At 47.1% G+C, this 26,936-nt stretch overlaps 1 protein-coding gene across 4 annotated transcripts; it reads right to left on the reverse strand.

Moving 5' to 3' along the window:
• Nucleotides 1–1,892: 1,892 nt before the first annotated feature.
• HIPK1 (homeodomain interacting protein kinase 1) lies at nt 1,893–26,936 on the reverse strand. Of its 4 annotated transcripts, none has more exons than XM_059488148.1 (16): nt 26,742–26,936; nt 24,701–25,778; nt 19,419–19,542; nt 17,336–17,455; nt 16,519–16,605; nt 15,512–15,696; nt 15,062–15,224; nt 14,481–14,703; nt 13,540–13,661; nt 11,854–11,988; nt 9,238–9,377; nt 8,912–9,094; nt 8,197–8,412; nt 7,699–7,937; nt 7,234–7,376; nt 1,893–6,412 (listed from the first exon to the last, which is right to left on the reverse strand). In XM_059488148.1, the coding sequence occupies exons 2-16, from the start codon at nt 25,774–25,776 to the stop codon at nt 5,927–5,929; spliced, it is 3,642 nt and encodes a 1,213-aa protein (XP_059344131.1). In that variant the 5' UTR covers nt 25,777–25,778; nt 26,742–26,936; the 3' UTR covers nt 1,893–5,926. The 4 variants fall into 4 exon arrangements, with proteins under 4 accessions (XP_059344131.1, XP_059344133.1, XP_059344130.1 ...); XM_059488150.1 differs by having other exon boundaries at nt 1,893–6,148; nt 9,238–9,380; XM_059488147.1 differs by having other exon boundaries at nt 9,238–9,380.

The raw sequence follows: 26,936 nt of genomic DNA on the forward strand, positions 1-26,936 counted from the left end.
AATAAAAGCATTTTCCTTCTCGTTTGCTGGGTTTTCCTTTGATTGCCTGACTCCTGGTAATGAGGAACGGCTGTGAGCAGCCACATCCCATTAACCCTGTGACATGTCCCTGTGACATCAGCCAGGGCAGAGGGTTTGTCCCCTGGGCAGGGACAGTGTCAGCAGAGTGGTTTTGTCCCTTAGGGACAGGGACAGTGCAGGGGTTTTGTCCCTTGGGAGCAAAGGACAGTGCCAGCACAGTACCAGCACCACAGGTACCAGCCCCAAGCCCATACATATTTCATTTTCTGTAAAATATTAAATCACCATGTCCCAGACTGCAAGGCAAACATGTATTTTATTTTCCATCTGTTTGGCTGTTGTCTTCTGTTCAGTGGGCAGTTTTCCTTATTTCTTCCACACCCAATCATCCCTCCTGGGAGACATTTGCTGATAACAGGCTGTTGAATGTCACTGCATGGCTGATAAGAACTGCAGCATCCCACTGGGAGATGTGAGCCCATAGGAGCCAAGCATTCCTACCAGAATATAATCTGAGGTTCTGGGGACAGCAAGACAGGCTTTTTGTCCCCACTGGATTCCCAGAGGGAACAGCTGCGTCTTCCACTGGATCTTCAGAGGAAGATCCACCCTTCTACAGCATCCCTGATCCAACAGAGCCACACCTGACACTGCAGGAGGATGGATGGATGGATGGATGGATGGATGGATGGATGGATGGATGGATGGATGGATGGATGATGGATGGATGGATGATGGATGGATGGACGGATGGATGGATGGATGGATGATGGATGGATGGATGGACGGATAGATGGATGATGGATGGATGGATGGATGGATGGATGATGGATGGATGATGGATGGATGGATGGATGGATGGATGGATGGATGGATGGATGGATGATGGATGGATGGACGGATGGATGGATGGATGATGGATGGATGGATGGACGGATAGATGGATGATGGATGGATGGATGGATGGATGGATGGATGGATGGATGGATGGATGGATGATGGATGGATGGATGGATGGATGGATGGATGGATGGATGATGGATGGATGGATGGATGGACGGATGGATGATGGATGGATGGATGGATGGATGGATGGACGGATAGATGGATGATGGATGGATGGATGGATGGATGGATGGATGGATGGATGATGGATGGATGGATGGATGGATGGATGGATGATGGATGGATGGATGGATGGACGGATGGATGATGGATGGATGGATGGATGGATGGATGGACGGATAGATGGATGATGGATGGATGGATGGATGGATGGATGGATGATGGATGGATGATGGATGGATGGATGGATGGATGGATGGACGGATGGATGGATGGATGATGGATGGATGGACGGATAGATGGATGATGGATGGATGGATGGATGGATGGATGGATGGATGGATGATGGATGGATGATGGATGGATGGATGGATGGATGGATGGATGGATGGATGGATGGGTGGATGGATGGATGGATGGATGATGGATGGATGGATGGATGGATGGATGGATGGATGGATGGATGGACGGATAGATGGATATACTGCAGCTCTGTGCCCTGGATGCAGCTGAGTCAGGCGGTTCTGTGGGCACTGGCTGTGGGCTCCAGGGCCGTGGGCAGGGATGATCTGAGCAGGGTCTGATCAGAGCTGTGGTGCTGTGGCAGAGCGAGTGTGCCACCTAGTGCCACTGCATCCCAAATCTGCATCCCAGATCCACATCCTGTACCCATACCCTGAATCCACATCCCAGATCCACACCCCCCACCCACACCCTGTATCTCCATCCCGCACCATCCACACCTCATTCCAGCAACCCCCAACCTCCTCTCCCACCCCCCTTAACAGACCGAGTGACCACATGAATAGAGTACAGAAAATTAACCCTTTTTATTGATGCATTGCAATTGTTCTACATTTTTACCATATTATGTAGAAAATACTTAAAATACAAGCTACTTTGTAAAACCAAAGACAAACATTGAATCCAAAGATAAACTATGTTTTCACAATGGACCCTTCTCCCATATAGTTAGTATTAAATTTTTAAATATCTATTTCTTTTGTTAAAATGATTTTTACATACCCCCTAAGTACATCAGCAATACAAACATAGATCAGTAATTGTCAGAAACTACCTGTATCTAGCGGCTTGTAAAAAGGAAGAGCACAACCATAAAAGAAAGTTAAATTTTACACAGTAACTAGCATATCAAATACATTTAATAAAGTAGGAATTCCATTGCAATATCAAGGATTCAAGCAGAAATACTAACATTACATATAATGTACTGCTACATGTAGTGAGATAGATATAGTTCAAGCTGAATCTGAAATCACACATTATATAAAGTTTAGCAACAAACAACCATGTGGACATGCGGCACCATTCAGAAGTTTAAATAAAATTAAAAAAAAGAAAGCAGGGCTGTGCCAATCCTGTCATTTAGAAGCAATTTAGTTTCATGTACTAAAAGAAATTGCTGAGTCAGAGGTAAATTACTGCATCCCATCAATTAGGTGCTAAGCAGGAAAGCCTCAGGAGTTGCCTCTGCAGGGGCTATCACAGCTGCAAATACAGGTCAGGTAAGAGAAAACTGATTGAACAGCTCAAGAATCACACAGACAAACCTAGCTGGGACCACGAGCTGGCTATCAAATATTCCAAAGGTGAATCCCAAACTAGTTGTGAAGGAAATTAAAGGATGCCAATTCCTATCCAGAGATAGCAGACTTCTCTCCAAAAATGTGTAGCAGGCTCTGACAATGAGGAGAGTCAATTCTCGAACCCAATTTGAGGCTGGATATGCAAGGGAAGAAGGGATGTATCTCCTTAGAGCAGAACACAATACACCTAAATTGGGCATCACATACTGGGGCCAGACTGGGAGGCCCTGGCCCTGCTGGGGTGGGGTTTGCTGTGTATCACGGAGGAATTCTGGGGTAGCATTTGACAGCTTGTTCCAAATGGAGCACGTTTGATTTTACCCACATCACTTCCATCTCATCCTCCCCGTTCCAAGACTTCCGGGAACTCGGGCAGTGGAGGAAATGACACCGTGCTTTGGGAATACATTTCATTGGGATTAATTGCGTCCCAAGGTCCTCTAAATGGACATTACAAGCTGCTGTTTTCAAGGGAAAGTGGGCGAGTTCTCAAAATTATTAGCAGATTTTGCTAGAGGTCTTTTTTCTTTCTCCTGTTAGTGAAGTGTTTTCCATGAAGTCCTATTTGTGAAACGGGGAGTTGGAGCTCGGTTTGCCTTTTGGTGGAAAGGCACAACTCTGTACCCAAGAGGTATCTCAAGGCAAGTACTGAACACAAGCAATGTCAAAAAAAGCAACAAAGTGCCTACAGCAACAAACAGCATCGTTTGCAGCAACGATGTGGCACAGCAAGGTTGGTTCTCTACAAACACACTGAACATCAACGGGGGCTAACGCTACCGCCCAGCTCCACAGCCCTCAGCCCTCCCTGGTCCCTCCACCTCAGGCCAGTCCAGGCTTCCTTCTAGCAGGAACGTGGGCTTGCAGAAATGGCTCGGGCATTTCTTGCCACAGCCAGGTCAGGACTGGCCTCCTTCCCACTGGGACGGAACATAAACTGGGGTTCAAGGTTAGCAAACCTCTTATTGCTGCAGTCACACGACTGCTCAAACCAGTTTATATCATCCTTTTGGACAAGATACTTTATGTGTTAGATGAGAAATAATTCCTGGTACAAGGGACCCAAGAAAACAAAGCGTAGTCCAAAACCTGCACTGATTATCCAAAGTGAGTATTTCCTCTGAACACTAACTAGGGCTACAGCTGACAGACCTTCCCAACAACTCCACACTAGCAGTAGCTATAAAACTTTTTAATGGTATTATGTGCTTTACAGCAGGCTCTCTTTGGTATAAATATTCTATCACCAAGCTAGCAATATTTTACACGACACATCTGCTATTCCTGTGGGGGAAGGTAACGCTACACTAAACCTAATAAAAGTGATTGCACGTTATTTAATCACTTCTGCAATATTAGACTAAACATTCCAATGCATTCCCAGCACTACCTTATCCGAAATGCACTGACAGACACTAACAGTACATGTGCCATTTGAAGGGAAAGCTTCGAGGGGACGTCGCTTCACCGGGAACAAGAACGGAGCTGGGATGAGAGCGGTGACAGGGAGAGGGCTCTGCACCATCCTGCTGCTCTGGCTGGGGGAGCTGGGTGGGTGAATTGCTTCAATTCGACGGGGGCTTGCTGGTCCCTCGTAAGGCAAGCTCACTGTAAACTCTAGTCACACTACATCATCATTTAAGGCACTACAATAAGGGGACACACCAAACAACTCTTCATCACACATACCTGTGCAAAACAAATCCAAGGTATCCTTTCCTCTCGTGAAGCTCTACTCCTCTCTCAGTGCTACAGTGATGAGCTCTAACCATTGCATTATATCACATACATTCCAACATGAATCAATTCATTTTGGTTTAAATACAAAGGATACAACACTTCCATCCCCAGGAACGTTTAAGAATTAGACAAACACTAAGTACAGAGTTCAAGTATAATCACTACACATTTTGATTACAAAGACAGAACATTTGGGGTTAGCAGGAAGTTTTGCTTGTTATATTTTTCTAATCAATATGTACATATTTCATTTTCTGTAAAATATTAAAACACCACCAATACAAAACTTCTAAAATAGTTTTAAATTCAGTAATAAACTTTAAAATCTGGAATTTTTTTTCCTTTTTTCTTTTTCTTTCTCTTTTTTTGTCTCGTTTTTTCTTTTTTTTTTCCTTGCAATTCCTACATGCACGTACTGTTTACAAGTCTTATTAAGAGCGCTTTAGAGTAGCTGCTGACATATCCAGGAGGATACGCTCACAGGAGTATAAAAAGCTGTACACATCAATACAGTGATGTTTCATTGTATTTCAAATTTTTCTCCCTCCTAAATGAATCACATGAGGCAAAAACATTAAGAAAAACAGAACGAAGCAAAGCCCTGTGCTTCTGTGAAGGAATCCAGCTCCATTATAGGGCCAGCATCTAATAAGCTGCAGAAACCAAATTTTAGAGCAATGCTGCGTTATTCACTCTCAGCTGGAGACAACAACACCACCCTGACAGAGCTGCTGAGCTCTGTCACACAGTGAGATCCTGAATACAGTTTGAACCACTTAGAAGAATTCTGCAACGAACACAACAAAAATTCAGCTGGGTTATGGAGAATGTTCCAGAACACAAAGCACACTCCAGGGTTTACAGGACTCCTGAATGTATCGTGTTGCTGGCATAAGGCAGCTGCCTCTACCAGTCCTTAAACAAAGCAGAGGAGTAAACAAAATACCTTTGACAGAAACATACATGGAGATGTAATGGCTTTTCAGAACCAGCAATTTGTTAAAGACAAAGTGAATTACAGAACAGATGTCAAAATATTAAATCTGATTTTAAAACTGCCTCAGCAACGAAATGAGATAAACATGCACATTTTTAGTGGCAACGTGGATTTGTGCAAGCTGCTAAAATAGAATCTGCAAATCTGTTTGTTTAAGTTACACAAGTTAAAAAAGACATCAGGATCTGTCTTCTGAGACACTGATTTGACACCCCTTTTGATTAGCACAACAGAACAATTTTAAATAAACGTGACCATGAATTTTTTAAAAGCATCTATAAAAAGTAAGTAAAATTTTAAAAACTTAATTAGTGACCCTCGTACTGGTAACAAAGCATGCTGCTCAGTTAGTGACTGAACTCACCAGAGACATTTGGGAACAACATACAACCAGATCAGGGAGAAACACGAACCAGGCAGTCACTCCCAGGCAAAGGTTCACCTGAAATCCTCTCCAGCCTCTCAGGCCCCTCGCGGGACAGCGCTTCACCGGCAACTACAAGTAGGAGTACTGGTTGATCTTGGTGGGGCTCAGCGGGTATCCAGTGTAAATAGCAGATCCTCTGGAAGCACCAATATAGGACTGGGGAGCGAACTGGTGTTGGTACTGGGCGGGGGGGACGTTGGCAGAGGTCAGCAGGCTGGGCCCCACGCTGACAGGGACCTGGTGCACCAGCGTGCTGGGGTGGGCAGCGTAGGCGGCGTGGCGCGACGAGCCCTGCGGGGAGAACAGGTGGGCGATGGACGTGGTGGAGCCCAGCGTGGCAGCGCTGCTGGGGGCATAAGTGTACATGTGGGGCTGGCTGGACAGGTGGGCACTGGCCGTGGCTGCTGCCAGGTGGGGATGCACTGGGCTGCTGTGCTGGAACGTGTAGGGAGCCTGAGAAATCGTTGACGTGAGGGGGGCCACGTAAGCCTGCTGCCGGCGTGGGACAGCATTGCCGTTTCTCTCCTGGGAGGCCAGCACTGTGGTTTGCTGGTTCTGCAAGGGGAGGGAGTAAATGAGGTTAGTGGTCGTGCTCAGGTGAGCAAGGCGCAGCCAGAGCCCCCTGACGCTGCTGCAGATCCTCCCTCGTGACGGCCTCCCGCAGATCTGAGAAGGTGACTGCACTTCGTGGGGACAAAGGTGACACTTTTCCTCTGAAATGGGGCAAACTGCCACTTGGGGGGTACCACAGCTGGACAAGTGAGGGCAGGCCCTAGATCTGACCCGGAACTCCTCACACATCTACTCCTCTGCACGTTGGGAGGGTGGCAGCAGGGCTGCCCTGTTTTATCACCAGAAAACCTGTCTGGTGCCCATGCCAGAAGGGAACTGCAGGGGTAACAACACTCCCTCTCCTCTGCAGTGTGACCCAGAGATCAAAAGTCCTGACACAAAATGAAGTGAAACCAATCTTTGAATTGAAACATCCAAAGATGTCGGGTGTCAACTGTTAGTTTGAGAAAGTCCAGTCTTAACCTACTGGTTGGAACTCTGTGAGCTCTAAAGAAAGGTAAAGAACTAAAGAATTTCCTCCTACTGTGCCTTCAAAGTTACTCTAATTCAACAGCTGGACCTTGGTGTCACCCTCCTGAGTGGCAAGATGGACCTGCTGCAAGTCAGGTGTGACAAGGAACACAAAGAGAGACTATGGAGACAACCACACTTGTCCTGCCCTGCACCACCCCAGGACAGAACCAGCTCCGAAGAACCAACACTTGCAACTACTGATCCTGTTGCAAGCCAGCCCTCCTCCCTGCCTCAGAGGTTCCTGAAGCAGCTGTGAAGCAGCCCCAGGGCAGCAGGGCAGGTGGGCTCACCTGGCTGAGGTTGAGGGGCTGCACGCCGTTGGTGACCACGCGGTGGGAGCGGTAGCCCGAGGGTGTGATGCAGCATCCTGACGACTGCCCACTCACTGAGGCCACTGGCTTGCTCTTGCTGCTGCTGCTGCTGCTCAGGATGCCTGCAAGATGCCACAAGCTCAGTGCACTCCTCCCCTGCCCACAGCTCTAGGTGCCAAACTGACTGTTTCTGTCACAGGGGCTTTGCTTTAATTACAATTTCAAATGTGACTAAGAAACCATCAGGAATGGTTACAGATCTTCCTAAATGCAGCCAGATGTAACTGAAAGGTAAATCTATCAATGACTATGAAAACAGACCAAAGCTTTCAGAACAGCAGCTGTGAAACCTATGGCTTGTGGAAAGTCCAGAACAGTGAGGATGAATGTGTGACAGGGACAGGAGAGCACCTGAGCCCGGGCAGAGCACCCTGAGATACCCACCTGAAGCCTGGGTGGCCACGATGCAGTCGTTGAGCTGCATTTTCAGGGGTGGGACGATGATGGTGCGGGAGCTGGAGCTGTCAGCAGCAGCTCTGCTGGGCAGCTCCAGGGCCCCCCCAGTGCTCCTGAGCGAGGACAGGGGGTCTGGGGCATAGGGGCTGCTCAGGGACGAGTCCGAGTCAGGGGAGTCGTTGACGGTGACGTAGCTGATGACGTTGGATCTCTGCTTCATACCCAAACTGCAGGGGGAAAAAGGACAAAATACAAATGGGAAATGTTCTGGCTTTGCCCACCAGGTTACAGATCTCCCTCTGGGATTTCACACCCTCCCTTCCTCCCTGTCAGATAAAACTCAGATTAACAGCAGGCAGAAGAACCCAGAGATGTGATGGGGAATATTCTGTCTCACGCAGCTCTTCTGAGCCTGCCCAGGGCTCACACACCGTGTCCCCCCCTCTCCCTGACGCTGAGCCCAGCAGAGCCCAGTGACCAGCCCACCTGGCAGGTTTGTACTTGCTGTCCTCCTCCTCGTCGGTGTCGCTGCGGATGGTGATGACGCTGACAGGGGGGCTGGGCGTGTCGGGGATGACGATGGGCTGGTGCTGCTCCTGCACCGGCACCAGCACGTTGGAGGAGGACGAGGCAGAGCGCAGGGGGCTGCTCCCAATCAGAGAGTACACTTGGGTGGGCACAGGCTCCAGAGATGAGCTGGACCTGCAGGGAGAGCACAGCAGGGTTCAGCTCCAGCTCAGACAAACAGCATTAGGAACACACCAGCATGAACATGAGCAGAACCTCAGTGCACACACTCAAACAGCAAAGTGCCACAGACGCAGCCAAAGGCACTCAGGGATGCTTTGAATGGGACTGAGCCACCTGAACATTGCCAGAAACTGCCAGCCCTCATCCAGCATTTCTGTCACTTGCACTGCTATGGCACCAACACCTCAGGAGTGTAAAAGCCCTCTGTAAAACCAGCAAAGCACTTGGTCAACCATGTCCTTGCCCTCACTGAAATTAATAAAATTTAAATCAGTGACAACAGCACAAAGGCTTTATCCAAGACATCTTTAAATGCAATTGTAGCATAATAAAGTTACACCCTCAATGCCTCTGTGATCAGAAGATGCTTTTTTCCCCACCAAAAGGGCAACCTCCACAAACAAACTTGTGGCTTTTCTAGGATTGGGAAAGAAAGCAATGGAATCCTTACTTGGCTGTGCTCGGTGCTGGCTGCTTGTTCTTCTTTGCTGGCACATTGCTGCTCTGCTGCTGCCTCACAACATGAGCAACCCCAACGTTCAGAGGCTGTGCTGTGGCCAAGGTGACGTGGTTGGTCAGCAGAGATGGCTGTTGCATGAGAGTGCTGTACTGATTTCCATGGGAATGTGCATTCCTGGGGCAGAGAAGAAACAAGAGACCCAAACCCCATGACTACACTGCAGGAACCACGAGCCCCTGAGGGGAAGGGAGACACTGTGGGCTCTGTGATGGATGCATTCCCACTTGGCAGGGAGCTGGAGCTCCTGCAATCCTCACCTCCAGTCAGCCAGCTGCTGGCTGCTGCCGATGGTCTCTGGGATCACAGCTGCAGGCTGGACAGAGTTGTGCAGAGCAACCCCTGGGAGCTGCTGCCAGGTGGAAGGAAGCAGGATCTGCTGGGTTCCCCCCGGCCAGGCCTGCTGCAAAACAACAAACATAGACACGAGGATCACTAGGCTTCAGTTCCTGCAGGGGCAGGCAGAGATCTGTCCAAGCAATAAATCCACCAGGGTGGATTGTTAGCTTGCAGAGATACAGCTCATCCTTGCATGTTTTCCCAAGGACAAGAAAATCAGAGGAATGAGCTTCCCCAACATTTTGCTGATCTCTTTTATCACTGCTGTCACCTGGAGAAAACAGTGTTTACATCGTGCTGCACATGCAGCCAGGTATTGCACTGCCAGGTGCAGCAGCAGTGCTTGGGACTCTTTCTGAGTGTAAACTCACACCACTGTTCTGCTGAAAGGTCCCAAAATATGAAACCAATTTGGTCCTTTCTGCTTTTCTGCCTTGCAGGGCTCACATTGAGAGAGCTGAGATGGTGTCATTATTGTGGAAATTCACCCACCTCAGCTGAAGCATTGAAGAAAAGCCACATTGAGAAATAATTTGGTTACATGAAGGCAGGTTCAATTCATTAATATTATCACTGTCCCAAATAAATTTGACAGCATAATATTTCCATGATTTTGATAATATATGGCTTTCTGTCCTGCAGCTTAAACTGCAAAACCTGTTGTTTCAAATTCAGTATTTCTGCAAGTAACAGATCCACTCAGTACAAATAAATACCAGTTCCGAACAAGAAGCCTTCAAAGCAGAGAGCTGCTAAAACCTCTGCCAACATAAGCGGAATAATAATAATAATAATAACATTGAAAAAATGAAAAATAAAAAGAGAAATATGTTAAAAGTCACACCATGCGTCTTTCCAAAAGCCAACACCTGCACAAGACAAAGCAGAGAGTTTAATACAGCAAGATTTAAATTCCCAATGAGAGGCAGAAATCGGGCCTTCCAAGCGACGAACTGTTTTGACAGAGGAAGGACAAAAATATGCAAAGCTTAGCAAATGGCTAATGCAAACTCAGGGGAAGCAGCAAGGGAGAAGTGTTGGAAGCACTAAAGGTGAGCAAATTCACGCCAAAGGCTCCCAGAATCCAAACAGAACTAGTCAAGTCCTCCAGAGAAACTCAGAATGCAGGCTCAGAGTCTGGAGACAGCCGGCTCTGATCCCCACTGCTGTACAGGGGAGCTGAACCTCAAGTCCACTGCACACACACAGCAGAACAGAATTTGCCTGTTGAATCAAAGCCCAAATACACTTTGGAGAACATCACTAACAACTCACTTGTGTCCCAAGCTCTGCTATAGTCACCCCTTGCTGTTTTTGGAGCCCAGATTGCAGCCTTTCAGCAATCAAACTTCAACAGGAGGAAAGAAGAAGCACGCCTGGGTCTGTTCAGCTCAGAGCTGTGACCAGGAGAGCCCCACTCTCCTGCCTTCCCATCCCCAGAAGCAGGGAGCAGCTCACTTGGTTCACGAGAACTCAAATGAGTGGGTTTAAATTTCAGGACAGGTATGACTCGAGCAAACTCCACTTCAGCAGAGGTCTCCCTCTCGGAAGAAAATGACATTCAAACTACCACTTTAAAGCCACAAGAAACAACATGGTTCACACAATGGAATGTGCTTTGAAGGACATGTGAGGATACCAGCACTTTAGTGCACTGCAATGTTTTCATAAGCTTCACTGATCTGATTCTGGAGTTTTACAATGACTTCTTTGTGGCACTTGCAAAGTTGTTCTGATGCAGGTGCCAGAATACAGAAGAGGACAATTTGGCAAACGTACATTTCTTTAAGGTGTGTTCATTCCTTTCCCCCATCCTTTTTTAAAATTGTTCCAAATGACCTAAAATCTAGCTACTGACATTTTGGATACTAGAGCTCACCTTTAATTTCAACCAAGAAATACATATCAACTGAAAGTATCTGTGAGGAACAGAATCTTTATCTGGATGAAGCAAGCTACGTGCGATTGGCTATAAATAACAAAAGGCCAGAAAATTATTGTCAATGTTCAACAGAGGTTAAGAGAAATCAACTGCCAGAGCAATACATTAAAGGATTTGCTGTCATTAGGGATTTTAGCCTGTGCTTAATGATCTGAAACATTTCTCCATACAAAGCAGCTTTACACGTGTTGCAAACAATATATGGAGCTAACTTGCCAAGTAGGTCAAATTCTGGCCATCCAGGTACCTGTAGCAGAGTCAAGCTAAAGACTGATTCCTTTGTATTCCACAATCAAAAGGCAAAGATAGGAGAGTAAGTGAAGAACAAGAATGATTACAACTCTTCTAGGGTCTAGTTTAGAAGAGCTTTCAGTACTAGGCTAGCAAAGGTAATAGTCAATGGATCTGGATTCTTTACAGAGCCACACTAAACGTCAGAGTCAGACAGTGCTTCAGCAATGTTGGGGAGGAAAACAACAAGACATTAAGATGTAGCAAGAACACAGCCACAAGATGGCACATGCTTCCATGCCCTCTGCAAGTCTAAGTTAAAACAAAAACTCAGTTAGTGAACACAATCAAGGGAGGCAATTACCAGTACTGCAGCCGTCTGTTCGACCAGCGCCGGCCGGCCGGCTGCGCAGTTCAGGGTAAAGGGCACCGCATACTGCGGCGTGATGGTGGCTACTTGAGGATGAAGAGTTGCTACCATTAGTGGTGTACAGCTTCCCTGAAATGTAGATCAGGCAGTGAGTGAAACACACGAGCTGAGGCAGGTCAGTGCAGGTCAGTGCGCCGGGCAGGGCCGGCGCGGAGGGAAGGGACGCACCGACACCAGCACCGACACCAGCACCGACACCCAGAGCCTGCACTGCTCCACTGGCACCTCCAGGGCACCCAGGACAGCACGAGGAACTGGGAATCTCCAGTCCAGGGACACAGTTCAAAAGTCAAAACAAGTTGGGGAAAAATTTGGGGACAGGACCTCTCCGATGACACAGTTCAAAAGTCCAAATGAGCTGGGGAAAAACTTGGGGAGGGGATGTCTCTCTGATGACACATTTCAAAAGTCAAAGTGAGCTCAGCTACCGGCACTTTACTGGGTCCCAGAGGGCAAGTGACAGCCATGCTGCACTAGCCATGGCACAGTGCACCCTGGGCAGCTTCCTGCACTTGCTGTCAGACCTTCAAATCCACACACAGAACTCTTGAGAAAAGGTAAACTATGGGATTTCATGGAAGGCACAGCAGGTCTTTGGTGTCATGAAAGAGCAAAGTTATCCATGATGAAACCACCCAGACATGTATTAGTCCATCAATTGTCTAATTTAAATTAGATTCTTGGTGTACAATTTGCACTCTTGGATTCAGGTGGGCCCTCAAGTGGATTCTGCTTTTTGGATACTGTGACCTGTATCATTAATGCTAAAGAAACCAGCAATCACAGAATGCTACCTAAACATTTGGACTGAACAAACTAAAAATTACTCTTCTACAAGGTCTGTAAGTGCAATACGCTGCCTGAAGAGTAAAACTAACAGAGTATGTGTTAATGCCAGCAGAAAATATAACTATGCAAATAAATAAAAATGCACTTAATTATAAAGGCAACTACAAATTTTCAGTGAATAAAACTTGTGAATCACCAGGCACTTATTATACAATAAAGGATTACTTTTTGGAAATTAATATGCGTTGAATTTATGACACAGTACTAATATTTAAAACAGCATTTTTGGAATAATTTGTGAATTTTGGTATTGTATGTTGCTTAATCTGCAAACTGCAGAAATAGATATGTCATTGCTACACAGTAATTCACACTAAGAATGTAACTAGCTGAGGATTCAGAAATAATTTTGTTGACGTAAAGATGGAATTTTAGCATGAGTAATCTGTGTTGTCACCTCTGTTTACCAGGATCTCACTTCTCACAGCAATGATTTCTCCTGCCACATTTTTAAAGTGTAGGCAAAAATGACCAGCACTGCCCTACAGGCAGTGTCCATGCCTGAAAAACACAGCCTCTTTTTAGCAGCTGAAAACCACATATTTATTCTCATTATTAAATCAAACTCCTAAAACCAGGGAGCCACATGACATAAAATAGTTCAGACTTTAAATATTCCAGAAAAACAAAACAAGACAATAAAATACTCTCTTAGAAGTGATCTCCATTTAACCTTTCAGTGTGTCCTGAGAACCCCCTGCTCTCAGGCAGGTTCTCCTGGATGGTGGAATTGCAGCTGAGCCTATGAGGGGTTTGGGGTGGCTTTTTTACCTGTGTGAGAACTCCAGACTGGATCTGCAGTGGCTGTGCTGCAGGTGCTTGTGGCACAATTGGGACAGCATTTTCCATCCTGACTGGGAACCCAGAATGCTTTGTAGTTGCCTGAAGTCCAGCTGTGGAGGACAAGACACATCACTGAGCTGCTGCACTATTCTTTAGTTTGTTTCCAAAAATCAAATTTCTACTAAGGATAGGGTGGGATTAAGGGATAGAAAAGCTTTGACAAAATCCCAGCAAAACACCAGCTGAACATCAACTTCTGCACCCTGGGATCCTGCAGGGCCATGATGGACAGCTCAGCTCTGTGGAGGCTGGTTTGCACAAACAGTGACACAGACTCCAATTCCAACCTGCCTGAGACAAGTTTGAAGTTCAAGCCTTACACCATCAGTTCTCATGTCACAAATAACCCTCCAGAGTAAGGCAATGCAGGAATCAGCACAGCTACAGAACCCTGAGGATGAACAGAGGCACGAACAGAGCTGCCTGTGCTGAGCTCACTGACCCACAACCTGTGACAACCTGCTGGTGGCAGAAACCTGCATCAGGGCTGTGAACTGAGGCTCAAACACCAGATATTTACTGTTGAGATAACAAACACAGCAAGACACACTGATTTTCAGGCAGGTCTGGCTCCTCTGCTCCCTGCTTTCTGTGGAATGCTGCTGTGTTCAGTTTGGGGGGAAAAACTGGTTGAGCAAGCAGCTGGAGCCTGCAAGCCAGGCAGGCAAGGTCCTGTCACCTGTTCCAGCAGGACCTGGAAGGGAATCAAGCTGCCTGCACATGTCTGACCTGGTTCTGCACCTCCATCTGATGCAAGAGCCCCGTGTGACACCCACAGAGAGCTCTGCTTTGGTCAGGCTTTTCTCAGTTTGGTCCAAATCGCAACTTCTCCTGCCTTAACAGCATCACACCAAGGGTTCTTGGCTTACTTTGAAAAGCAGGGGGACACACAATGAAGGTCTGCTGGAAGGGGTCTGTCTGTGTGCAGATCTGGGTGGTTCCAGGCTGCAGGGAAACGCTCTGCTGAGCCACTCCTGCCACTGGGGCTGCAGAGGAGGGGTACAGGGCAGACTGGTAGTTGAGCAGGGAGACGTCAGAGTTGGCCAGGGAAAGAGTAGCAGCAGCAGTGGAATTGGAAGCCAACACACTGGCCTAGAAAAACAAACAAAAAAATCACTTATCTCCTGTAATTTTATCTCTTTTTGTTAAAAAACAAACAACAGGAACCATCAATATAAAACTGGGAGGAAAGCACCTGGAAAATGTTTGAGGTAAAAGGCTTAAGACAACACAGAACAAAAAACATGAATTGCACCCAATCAACTTATGTTGCTGAACTGACAGATTTTCAATACATGAAGAAAAGATATTCCTTGGCCTGAGTTTTGGGAAATTAGACTTTGAGACAAGACTATGAATTTTGGAGAGTAGTTTAAATTTTGGCCTGAAGGCATCAAATCAGCCTACTCCTTGTCTTTGATTAGGATAAAACAGGTGGAAGATGCTGTACCTGGTTGTGTACTGTGTTGAGCTGGTTGTTAAAGCTCATTGTCAGGTTTGTGCTTGTGTTAGGAGCAACATGAGTGGTGAAAGGGCTCTTGATCTGGTTCACTGTATCATACATGTTCACTCTTCTCTTGCAGATCTCCATGTTCTGAAAGCAAGATTTCACACTGGAACAGAATGACAGAAGGAAAACATCAGATTTGTAAAAACAGGACACAGATGTGACAGATTCCCAACTTTATGCACATGCTTTAGGTTTGGGTTCTTTTAAACCAACAAAGAATGTCCTAAAACATGAAAAGGAAACTTATGAACATTCCATTTCTTATACATGCCATTGCTATTTTCAGATCAGCCAGGAACTGCAGCAAATAGCCCTGACAGAAAGCTGGGAAGTGCTGCTCTGTGATTCCAGCAAATCCTGGAACAAAACAGCCCATGCAGGGGAGCTTACTGGTTACTGTGGGGGAAGTCCAGCAGATGTGCCATTGTAACAAAGGAATGGTTCAAAGTCTTCAGTGGAGTAATTCTCTTATCTGCATCAATTGTCAACATTTTCTTCAGCAAATCAATGTATTCCCTTCGGTCAGCCTTCTCTGCCAACATGTCGGTCCCTTCTAAGTCTGTAGACATATTCACCTGGAAAATCACATGGGAGCAGTTCACACAAGCATCAGATTAACTGCTGCCTAACAGTTCAATAATTCACACCACACAGAAATAGTTATTAGGCATTTCTGCCTCTTAGCCAGACCAGTTTCAGGTATCACAGTGCTAACACTGCCTTTCCCTTGCTCGTTCTAGGAGAGAAAGTCAAACTTGCACATGGAATTCTCTTCTCAACAGGGAGTTGGGTCCACTCAAAGGGACCAACCAGGCTTCATTCTCCACTCACTGGCAAAATGCCCTCATGTTTTGGGGCAATCTATAAGGGGCTGGCAAGCCAGAATGATTCCACCTTCTCTGCACAGATGTAACCAGCTACAAAAGCGACAGAAAATTGATATTTAAGATTTAAGGCCTCATGATATTAAAACCACTCAGATATTCCTTCATTTTACCTCTGAAGAGAGAATGAAAATAAGAATTATCTGTAGTTTTTGTCACTATTTCCAAAGTCTCATAAGAGATTTAATCCTACAAACACATTTGAAAGGGCTCACTCTCCTACTGCTCTGCTATACTGGGAACAGGCTGGGCACACCCCTGCTAACACACTGAGGCATAAGAAAACACAAAACATTTCAAACAGGTTTATCATTAACATTTTGAATGTTTTTAATCCACTGATTTCTGATGCAAATTGGCATCACTGTAAACCTCCATCAGTGCTCTGAACTGCCAGTCAAAGAGGCGCTCCAGCACAGGAGCCTCATTGTTAGAGATCCCCCAAAAAATGAAAGTTTCTAAATTATATGTGGAAAATTAATGAGTTATCTGTGCCCCCAGATCCCCACACACCTGCGCCATATCATCCAAACAGTTGAATATATATTTCCGAGCTTCTTTTGATTTTATTCCTGTTTCCAACTCATGTTCTTCTGGGGTCTATAAAAGAAAGCATTAGTATAAACTGAGATATTGTGTATTGATAAGGAAAAAGCATCAAGAAACTGCTGAGGCAGATGATCAATTGCTGCTTTCAGACACACCACACACCAGCAGGTCAAACCAAGGAGCCCTGGGATCCCATTCCCTCAGCTGGAAAGATCATTCACTGCAAAGCTGAATTAACAACAGCATGACTTCATTTCAAGGCTGCCTTGGGTAGTGCATTAGCCAGAAGAACTGAAGGTTTCTGATTTAGAAAGAGGCTATAAATATTTTAAATCCCTCTTCTACAAAGAAGAAAGGCAAAATTCCCTTCTTTTTGCTGCTCAAAGGCAAATCATTCCTAAATCCATTCTTTAATGTCCTTTGCCAACCCAAAACCAGATTCCTGATAAACTAACAAGCCCATCACAAAATACTCCATATTTTACTGGTTGGATTGTCAGGAGATGACAACAAGATGACACACCTCCCTGGGAATGAGCAGCCCATAATGAGCAGCCATTATCTGAGTGAGGAACACCCACCCTTTGCTGGTGCTATCATCCCTGCTGCTTTTGTCAGAGCAGCACCAGGAGCTCTGCACAGCTCCTGCAACCTCAGACCCCAGCCAGACACACTCCAAAGCCAATCCTCACTCAGTGTTTGCACAGCACCCAAAAATGGGTGGGAATTTCTATCAGGTCCTCAGTGAAAAGAGAATTGGGGATGGGAGAGACAGACAAACCTTGAGCCTCCACAGTGGGTATCCCAAATTTGGATCTCTGTTAAAAAACCTGCTTGTTTTCGTTCCTGCACTGAGAAGATACTCCGCTGGAAGGCCTTGAGTTTGTGAAATATAACGAATCTAGGAAAGAAAATTACACAAGTGAGGACTCCCACCATAAAAATTCACAGCTAATGGGGTAATTAACAGCCAGGTTTGTTCACAGCTAATAGGAAATTACCTGTAAAGAAAGACTGCCCAGATATGCAAAACTGCAAATTTAAAGGGACCATCTCAAGTATTTATAAAGCCACTTCTGCAATCATGCAAAAATTTCAGGTTTTAAATGCATCTTTCTTATTTTATGGAAATATTTTTGCTAATGTATATGCAAGCAGACTGTAGGTTTTTTAAGACATAAAACAGTGTAAGAAATAGACATTTTGAAGGGAAAAATACCACAGAATTTATCATGTATGTATAAATAATTAAAGGCATGATTATCCAAGCAACATTGCTGTGCCTGCCTACACAATATGCTAGGCACACAATTTCAGAATAACATCATGGCAAAGCTCTCACTGACCAAGAAACCAAATATCCTCAAACACATTTACTACACTTATTTTTACATGTTAAAAAATAGCTCAGAATTTTCAAAGATCCTCCTGAATCCTTGTGGTTGTATTGATAAGACTCTGGTAAAGGGATAACAATTTAAAAGCTATGCTCAAAAGGAAAGCAAACAGCAAATGTATAAAAAATTCCACAGTGTTAAGGTAACCATGCCTTGATCAAACCATCAATTACAGACCATTTACAGCTCTTTAGCATTTCTTATTTGCCAAACTCCTGCTATGGCACTGTGCTGAAACAGGGCACTGTCACAGCTTGTGATCACATCAATTTATGGGCTCACTTTTCAATTACGCCACAGCAGATCCAAGTGTCTGCACGTGGATATTTCTTGTATCTGTGTGATAGTTCAGGTAGCAGTTCTATTTTTACAGGACATACTTTTGCTTTATAGCCAAAGGGTGTTTAAAAAACAAGCTGTAAATCCCATCCCAGCCCATGAACTCATTGCTGGAGAGGTCCTCTCACAAGTTCCACCTCAACTTTCACTTGCTGCTGCAGAATCTCAAAAAAAAAATGAAAGCCAAGTCATCTTCAGTGATGAAGGGAAATTCAGACATCAAAATGAATCCCATGAAGTCACACCTCACAGAGGGCTGCAAAATCCTGTCATTAAGCAATGGAAAAAGCAGCTCCTCCCCAGCCACCTACACCAGCAGATAAGGTTCTCAGAAATTACACAAAACTCAGTGCACAAGGAAACCACCAGGCCCTACCTCAGCTACTTTCTAACTCATTGTGCTCATTAAGGTACCACTGTGCTTCCTTTGGAAATTTACAGTGCTGGGAAGACACATGTGAGACACTCAGTAAGTTTTCATGTATTTTATCACACAAGGAAAACCATACCAAGCACTGCAACAAGATCCCACTGTAAAAACCCCAGTGGAAAAGCTACTCTGAAAAAAACCCCTCTCACAGACTTTTTGTCCTTTTATAGGCACTGACTAGGCCAGGTAATAATGCCAAGTATCCACAGAAAGGACTAATTAGTTCAAGATGCCTCTCAGAGTCTTGCCCTTGGATTCCAAAGACAGCTTGAGGCTCACACTTTGCATAAAAACTGAGGCTTGCTGTAGGTATTAACAGGGCAGGAATGATAGGCTTGCTCTGTCCCCACATGGAAAAACTGCCCTCATGGTGAAATTACAGAGGGTGTTTCACACCAGCACACACACCCTGCTTCTGCTTTGGCAGGAAGGGGTTGCAACAGCTCTTGGGTTTGGAAACCAGGGGTTAACTGCAAATTGGCCCCTTTTTTTGGACAGGATACACTCAGCTCCAGTGAAAACACACAGAACTCTGTGCTCCCTGCCCAGAGACAATGGGAATATCACAGAGAGAAAATGAGCTCAGACAGCAGCAATGTGCACTGATGAAAGCTGATGCGGGACATGGGGGTTCAGGAGGGTGTGAACACAGAAAATCAAGGTTTCATGGGAAGATCCCACACCCCCAGTGCTCTCACCTGGTCGTACTCAGATGCTCCTGGATACAGAGGCCAGCCCAGAAAGAGCTCAGCAATGACACAGCCCAGTGACCACATGTCAATGGCTTCACAGAACGGCAAACCCAGGATGATCTCAGGAGCTCTGGGAAGGGAAAAGGACAGAAAAAAGTCAAATCTTCTACTCTAAAAGCTGCTTTTCTTCACTGTAAACAATTCTGGGTAAAGCCCCTCCACACACAAGAAAATCTAAAGTAAAAAAAAAAACCTATAAAGTGAATACAAATTATTCACTTTAAAGCAAAAGTTGTTTCCTAGGGTGGCCTAATGGATCTCAACCTTTCTTCACTTAAATGGATTCATTTATTGACACGGTGCCCCCCAGCTCCTAGGAGGCCTTTATATCACAGTTGCATAAAGCTACTCCTTGAGTAATCAGTTTAATTACACATGACAGCATGTGAGGTGTCCCTGAGACAGCACACAGCATCACAGAATTATGGAAAGACCTTCAGGATAATCTAGTCCAGCCTATCCTACCAGAATTGGGCAGAAAAGCTCCGGCAAACAGGGACTTTTCTAGGAGAAGGTCCTGAGACCCCAGGTAGGCAGCTGCAGGAGGCTGCCTGCTTCATGTGGTGAAGGAGAGCACCTGCAGAGCCAGGAAAAGGAGCTCCTCAGAGAGCAGCTGGGTTTCTATCAGCAGGTTTTCATGCAGGGTTTGCTCAGAGAGTTTCGAGTCTAAAATGGACGCAGAGAGCCCAGCTGGAGGTTGTGTTTCAGGTTTCTGTGCACTCAACCACACCTAATGCAAAATGTACCTGTCTGGCTCAGCCTTTAGGGGAGGTGATAAAAAAACCTCACACTCCAAGCAGGGTTTGCTTCTCTAACAGGTTGGGATTTCAGGGAGATTTCTGTCTGGAGCTGACTCATAACACAGAAGGATGTTTTAGTGCAGCTCCTCACCTACACAGAGCTCTGAAACAAACCGAGGCTGCTCCGGCAGGAGAAATTCTGGTCCCACATTTGCATAGAGCACAAAACCCCAGGTGCTGCAAGCCCCAGGTGAGCTGCTGTGGGAATTTACCCTGGAAAGTACAGGAAATACAAAAGCCTTGACCTTCATCATCAATAACTAACACAAGAGCAAAGGAAGACAGAAAAGGCCTAAACTCCAGGCTATCCATTTCCTGGTCATGCCCCAGGGCTTGTGTGGCATTTCTGCTGCTTCACTATGGATACTTCAGTTGTTAAAAAAGGCTCTGAAACCATCTCTGATCCCTTTACAGAATTCTAAAAACCAGGGCTTGCATAATGTACAGGTGTCAGTAAATTTGACACTCACCCTCCTCGACTCCTCAGCCTCCCAACTGTTTATCCATGGCAAGAGTGACTCCCCAATTAATCACCCCTTGTGCAGTGGTGACACAGAGACACCTTTTGTTTCAGGTGTCTACACAGGTGTCTCCCAAACAGAGGCACTCAGCCCAGCTGCACAGGGCACCTGAGAAAGCACAGGATCAGAAAAGGCCAGGCTGGATGGAGCTTGGAGAACCTGGGATAGTGGAAGTGTCCCTGCCCATGGCAGGGGTGGGATGAGATGAGATTTAAGCTCCCCTCCAACCCAAACTAGTCTGGGACTCTATAAAAAAGATAACCTCACTGTTGTAGTGAGGTCACATTTATTCTTTGTTATACAGATTTTATGATGTCTGAGCCCCCCAAACCAGAGCCATGATACACCTCCAGTAATCAGAATAACAGATTGTTCAAGCTAAGACATAATGACACTCTCCACTCAACACTGATCTGTTTCTACCTTCTTGTTTGGCTGCTCCTGACAGTTGTTGACTTTGGAAAGGTTTCTCACATGTGAAAATATAAATGATTGTGCAAGTACAAGCAGTAGCTGATATCTGAATGCTGACTCTCCTGCCAACATTTATATTTTAAGGAAACATGCTAGAATGGATACAACTTTCTACAGGCTAAGTAACAGGTGCAAACCAGAGGAATCTCTTTCTTCACAAGTAGAAAAAATACAATTCATACATTTACACAGGAGCCTCCCTTGCCATTACATTACATCATCAGCAAACTGTACTGCCCCTCTTGATTACCCTGATGTGGGAATTTCCAATTCAGAAAGGAACCAGACCTGTCATATAAGGCATGCTGCACTTGGACTGGCAAACAAACTAAAATGTAGCTGGCTTGTGGAATATGCAGAGCATGCTAATCCTTCTCTAGTGTGCTAAAAACTCCCCCCTAATTCCAAAGGAAATAGAGATTGGTGGCAGTTTGTTGGTCTTTCACTCCAGGATGGAACAGACTCACATATTCCTAAATCTCAACACCACGATGATAGCAAGTTGAAGTTTTGTATTTTATTCCCTGCAACTAAATAAATGAACTTCTCATGAGCCACCTGATTTCATTCTGATTGCAGGACAGGGATGGGAAATCAGAATTTCTCTCATCTCCTTTTCCATCACTACAATTAGCAGCCTTATGAGATGTGAGCTGAACCAGGACAGCAGGCAGAGGTCACTTCCATAGCTGCTCTGCCAGAGATTAAAGTGATTTTACCATCTTAAGCTCTTTGAAATAAAATCAACAACACTCTTTGCACAGATGCTCGCTAAGCACTGCCTCCCAAAGCTGACAAACACACTCGGGCACTCTCAGAAGAGAAAGGACTCACAGCAGCCCCAGAAATCTGCAAGATTCCCTCCCAACATTTCCAAACACTCCATGTTTACACCTGTGCTTGGGGATGGAGGGGACACAGAGCCTGTGCAAGTGCAGCAATGCAGGGAGCAGCAGGGCCAGCTCAGAGCTGGATTAGCAGAGTCAGACTTGGCAGAGGCGCTGCTGCTCCCCAGGCCAGCATGGCTGGCACAGAAGTAGGTCATGGAGCCCAGAGCAGAGGTGAGAAATGGATCCTCCTGCACTCTGCAGCTCCCCCAGGGCTCAGGGCCACCTTCTCATGGCCCAAACTGCCCAGTCCCACAGTCTGTGCTCCACAGGCAGCACCAGGAGGCAGGGAGCTCAGTAAACTGCCAGGATGGCTGCGCTCACATTTAACACAGGGCATGAGGAAACCCCGCTCTGTACAGCAAGGAGATCAGTACTGCAGGAATTTTTTATTTCTGCACACTGTTTCCTTCCATTGTTCATCCTCCCCAAGAACAAAAGCAACCTGAGCATGGTACTCTCGTTTTCAGGTGAGGAATTACTGCAAAAACATCCTAGAGCTGCCACAGGAATTGCTCACTGCAGAGAGCTGATCTACTCCTACTCCATGATGGGCTTCAGAGCCAAAGAATTCCTCTTGGGCACTTCTGCTCAGTCTTTGAGGTGTGAGCAGTAGAACTGCCCCTCCTGAGTGGGGTCAGGCAGCAGAGGCAGTTTCTGTGGAAAAGGGATCTTTCCACAGCAGAGCTTACCCAAGGGTCAGTAACAGGGATTGAAAGCTAAAAGGTGAGCACAGAGAGGTTTATTTTTAATGGCTGACAGAGACCCATAGGAAGAATTGGTCTGTGCTCTTTCATTAAACACAGCACTGAACAAAATTCCAACCTGGAACTCATCTGAACACTAATTTAATGTGAATATGGGTAAGGCAATCCAGTTCTCCCACAACAAGCTGGTTTCTGCACCATCTCTGTAAATTCCTAGATTATGGACTTTAGTAATCATCACCATTTGACTAATTACATATCACTAAATACTAGATTTCCACATCACAGCATTCCTCACTCCAGCCAAGCAGACAGTCCAACACCACCTAATCCAAGGTTATTTGCCTTTCTGGCAGAGTCAGTCACCCCAGGGAGCTGCAAGGGGCTGGAGTCCAGTGCCCGACACACAGATGGAGCAGGAATTTCCCTCCCTGCAGCCCCTGGAAGATTCTTATCACCCCTAACTGCTTTTCCTCAGCTAAATCTGTTTTCTGAGATACCAGAAAATGGAGAGCACCATGGGCCTCCCCAAACTGCTTTGCTGACACATGTGGCAAGTCAGATAGAGCAGATTCTTGACCAGTGGTCACCTCTTTCCATGCAAAAACAACAAAACTGATGATGTATTTTAGAGAGTGGGTGTTTTTACAGAGCTGGGGGCACAGGGGACAACTGCACTACAAACAAAAACATACCAATCAATAGTTTGGAATTGGAAAGATTGGTGCCAACAAGCTGAGCAAAGACCATGAGCAATGGATTAAGAAAAGTCTGTATCACATGAAAGGAATGTCATGGAAAGCTGGTACTGGGTGCTGGAGTTAAAAAGAAAAACAACACAAAAACAAAGGGAGCAAGCACACAGGGAGCATGAGGGATGAACAGAGCAAACCTACAATAAGCCAGGCTTAAAAACTGAAGTGAGCAGCCAGGGAAGACATCAAACAAGGCAGAGACACAGGGTGGGGCGGAGTGTCTCAGTCCTGTCTGGTCCCAGCTGGAAGGACTAGATACTAGTTCTAAGTTTTGCGTCAAGTGAGCTCACATTCCACCCAAAGCAGCCCTGACAACACAGCACAGACTCTGCACGGCCCTTTGAAGCCAGAACTTCTTTCTGCATCCGTTTATTGAAGTCTGCTGCTACTTAAATTCAAATACAGACTTAACAGAGCCAAGCTGGAGAAATAATTGAAAGAAACAGCATAGCTTGCTTTACACACAGTCTCTGAGTTTCAATGTCTCTGGCCATAATTTACTTTTAATTCTTGGGCAGGAGTAGGGTAGAAGACATCTCTAATATTGCTAAGGGAAGCAGAGATGTTTCTCACCACTGCTGTAAGGGAGCTGCAGGTCTCATGAAAGCATGACCTAGCCAGGGTTGACACAGGAAGTCATGTGCTCCTGAAGGGGGTTCAGACAAATATGAAGAATCAGAAGAAACAAAAGTGAATAGAAATTGGCATCCCTTTGACTTCTCTGCTTTCCAAATGTCCAAGGTTAATGGATAGTTTCAGATCATAGCAGACACATTCACTACTTAACACTTCTCCAGTTTGCCTCCTCATACAGTGCCACAAGCCAGTGGACAGGATAAAATCACTAAGTGCACTGATCTGGGGGGAAAAGGAAGGTGCTGGGCTGCAGATTCATTAGGCCACTCTAAGGCAGCCATTCTATTTATTTACACCCAACTTTCAGAAGAAATCTCCAGGAAACATGCAGAGCTGATGATTTCCTGCTGCCCCTCAGCTGGGGTTACACAGGAAAGCTCAGTGTGTGCAGAAGGAGCCCCCAGCAGGACCAGCCTGACCTGGCTCAGGGAGCAAGGGCAGTGCTTACCTGTAATAGCGTGACTGCAGGTACGTGGAGCACACGGCCTTGGACACGTGGCTGGCTGACCCAAAGTCTATCACCTTCACTCTATAGGGCTGGCGTGCAGGATCCACCAACATGATGTTCTCTGGCTTCAAATCAGCGTGGATCAGACCCAAGCTCTTCAGCTTCATCAAGGCAGTTGCCACTTGCTGCAGGATGGGCCGGATGTACTTCAAGGGCAACGGACTGAACTTGTTTTGCTTTAAGAAATCGTATAAGTTCTGTTCCAGCATCTCAAAGACAAGGCATGTATGATTCTTGTGTTGAAAGCACTCGTAGGAGCGGACAAAGTTGTACTCATCAGCATTCTCACTGCTCAGGCGAGACAGGATGCTCACCTCGATCTGGCCCTGCCGGGCGTACGAAGGGTGGTTCTTCAGGATTTTGATGGCTACAATCTCCTTCGTGCTGCGTTTCCAACATTTGGCCACCTGCCCGAACGTCCCTCGTCCCAGGAATTCCAAGACCTCATAGCTGTTGGTCATAGAGCACAGGATCTCATGCTGGACCAGCTGATAATCTCCCTCCCCACTGGAGCTGCTGCTCTTCGTGGTGACCGTGGTGGTCGTGGCCGCAGCTCCCACCGCAGGTCTGTTTTGCAGCATGAGAGGTGGATGTTCCTCAATGATCTGCACACTACCGTTGCTGTCGACCTCTTCACTTTTCCTTTTTAATCCACATTTTTGGTATGGTTCCAGCAAAGAAACGTTGCTCCTGTGGGTGACGGTCTGGCTGCTCTGGAAGGACGCTGTGGCGCTGCTGCCGGTGCTGTCGGCCGCGGTGACCACGATGTGCTCGACGGAGGGAGCGGGGAGAAGGAGGTTCTGGTCGTAGGCAGGGATGCTGAAATTGGCTACCTGATGAGAGGAGCTGGCTTGCCCTTGAGCTGCTGGGAGGTTTTTGCTGTGGGTATAATACTTGTCACTACTGCTCTGTCCTGAAACATCCCAGACAGACGGCTCCACTTTCAGTTTCTTGGCACTGCAGAAGGCACTCGAGGATACTGACGGAGGGGAGAACACCTGCAGCTGTGAGGCCATACCTGGAAAGGAAGAGGAGAACTCATAAGGGACAGCAGGCTGGGATGGACAAGATCCTCTAGCTCACAAAACCCAGAATGACAAAAATCCGGTGTTTTTCTGAGCACCATGCGGTGCCCACCACTGAGGAAGGGAACATCTCTAAGTGCTGCCCTAAGGCCATCACCAAGCCAAGCTGTGCAGATTACTGCATCTGAGAAGCACACGGCTCTTTATCCAGCTCTCTAAGGGCTAAAGGAGTCCCAGGACACGAATCAGCGTCAATTCGGTTGGAAAGAGCTCTGAGATCATCGAGTCCAAGCTGGTGACCAAATACCACCCTGTCACCCAGACCAGAGCGCTCAGTGCCACGTCCAGTTGCCCAAACACCTACAGGGCCGGTGACTCCACCAGCTCCCCGGGCAGCCCGTTCCAGTGTCTAACGAGTGGAGAAATTCCTCCTATTGTCCAAGCCAAACCTCCCCTGGCGCAGCTCAACACTCTGTGCTCTTGTCCTGCCGTTCGTTACCCGGGAGAGCAGCCCGACCCCCACCTGGCTACACCCTCCTTTCAGGGACTTGCAGAGAGCGATAAGGTCACTCCCGAGCCGCCGTTTCTCCAGGCTAAAACAGCCCCAGCACCGGAGAAAACAAAGCAGAGGATCGGGGGAGCGCAGGAAGTGGGAAGACCCTGCGAGAATGCCGATCCCGTGCCCAGGCCTGTTTCCTAGGCACTGGAAAAACAGACTCGGTGGGAAACCCAACCGCGGCAGGCCCGGCCTGCCCCCGGGGCAGCGCCCGGAAGGCCGGAGCGGAGCCCGCCGGGAGCGGAGCCCGCCGGACCGGACGGGGCCGGGCCGTTACCGGGGCTCGGGCCCGGCCCCAACGCCGCCGCCCCGGCCCTCCCCGGCCCGGCGCAGCCCCAGCGCGGGGGAAGGGGCGGGCCCGGGCCCGCCCGCCCCGCCGGGCCCCGCCGCCCGCACTCACCGCCGGTGGGGGGTTCTCAGCCGCGGGCCGGACCTGCCTGGGGGACACGCGGGGGTGCGGAGCCCCGCAGCGGGCTCATCATAGCCCCGCCACGGCCGCCGGCCCGGCCCGCTCGGCCCGCGCTCGCCGGGGGGAGCCCCCAGGCCGCTCCGCCGCCGCCGCCAGGCTCCGCCGCGCCCTCACGGCCCGGCCGGG

Source organism: Ammospiza nelsoni, chromosome 23 (genome assembly GCF_027579445.1).
Source record: "Ammospiza nelsoni isolate bAmmNel1 chromosome 23, bAmmNel1.pri, whole genome shotgun sequence".
Lineage (NCBI taxonomy): Eukaryota > Metazoa > Chordata > Aves > Passeriformes > Passerellidae > Ammospiza > Ammospiza nelsoni.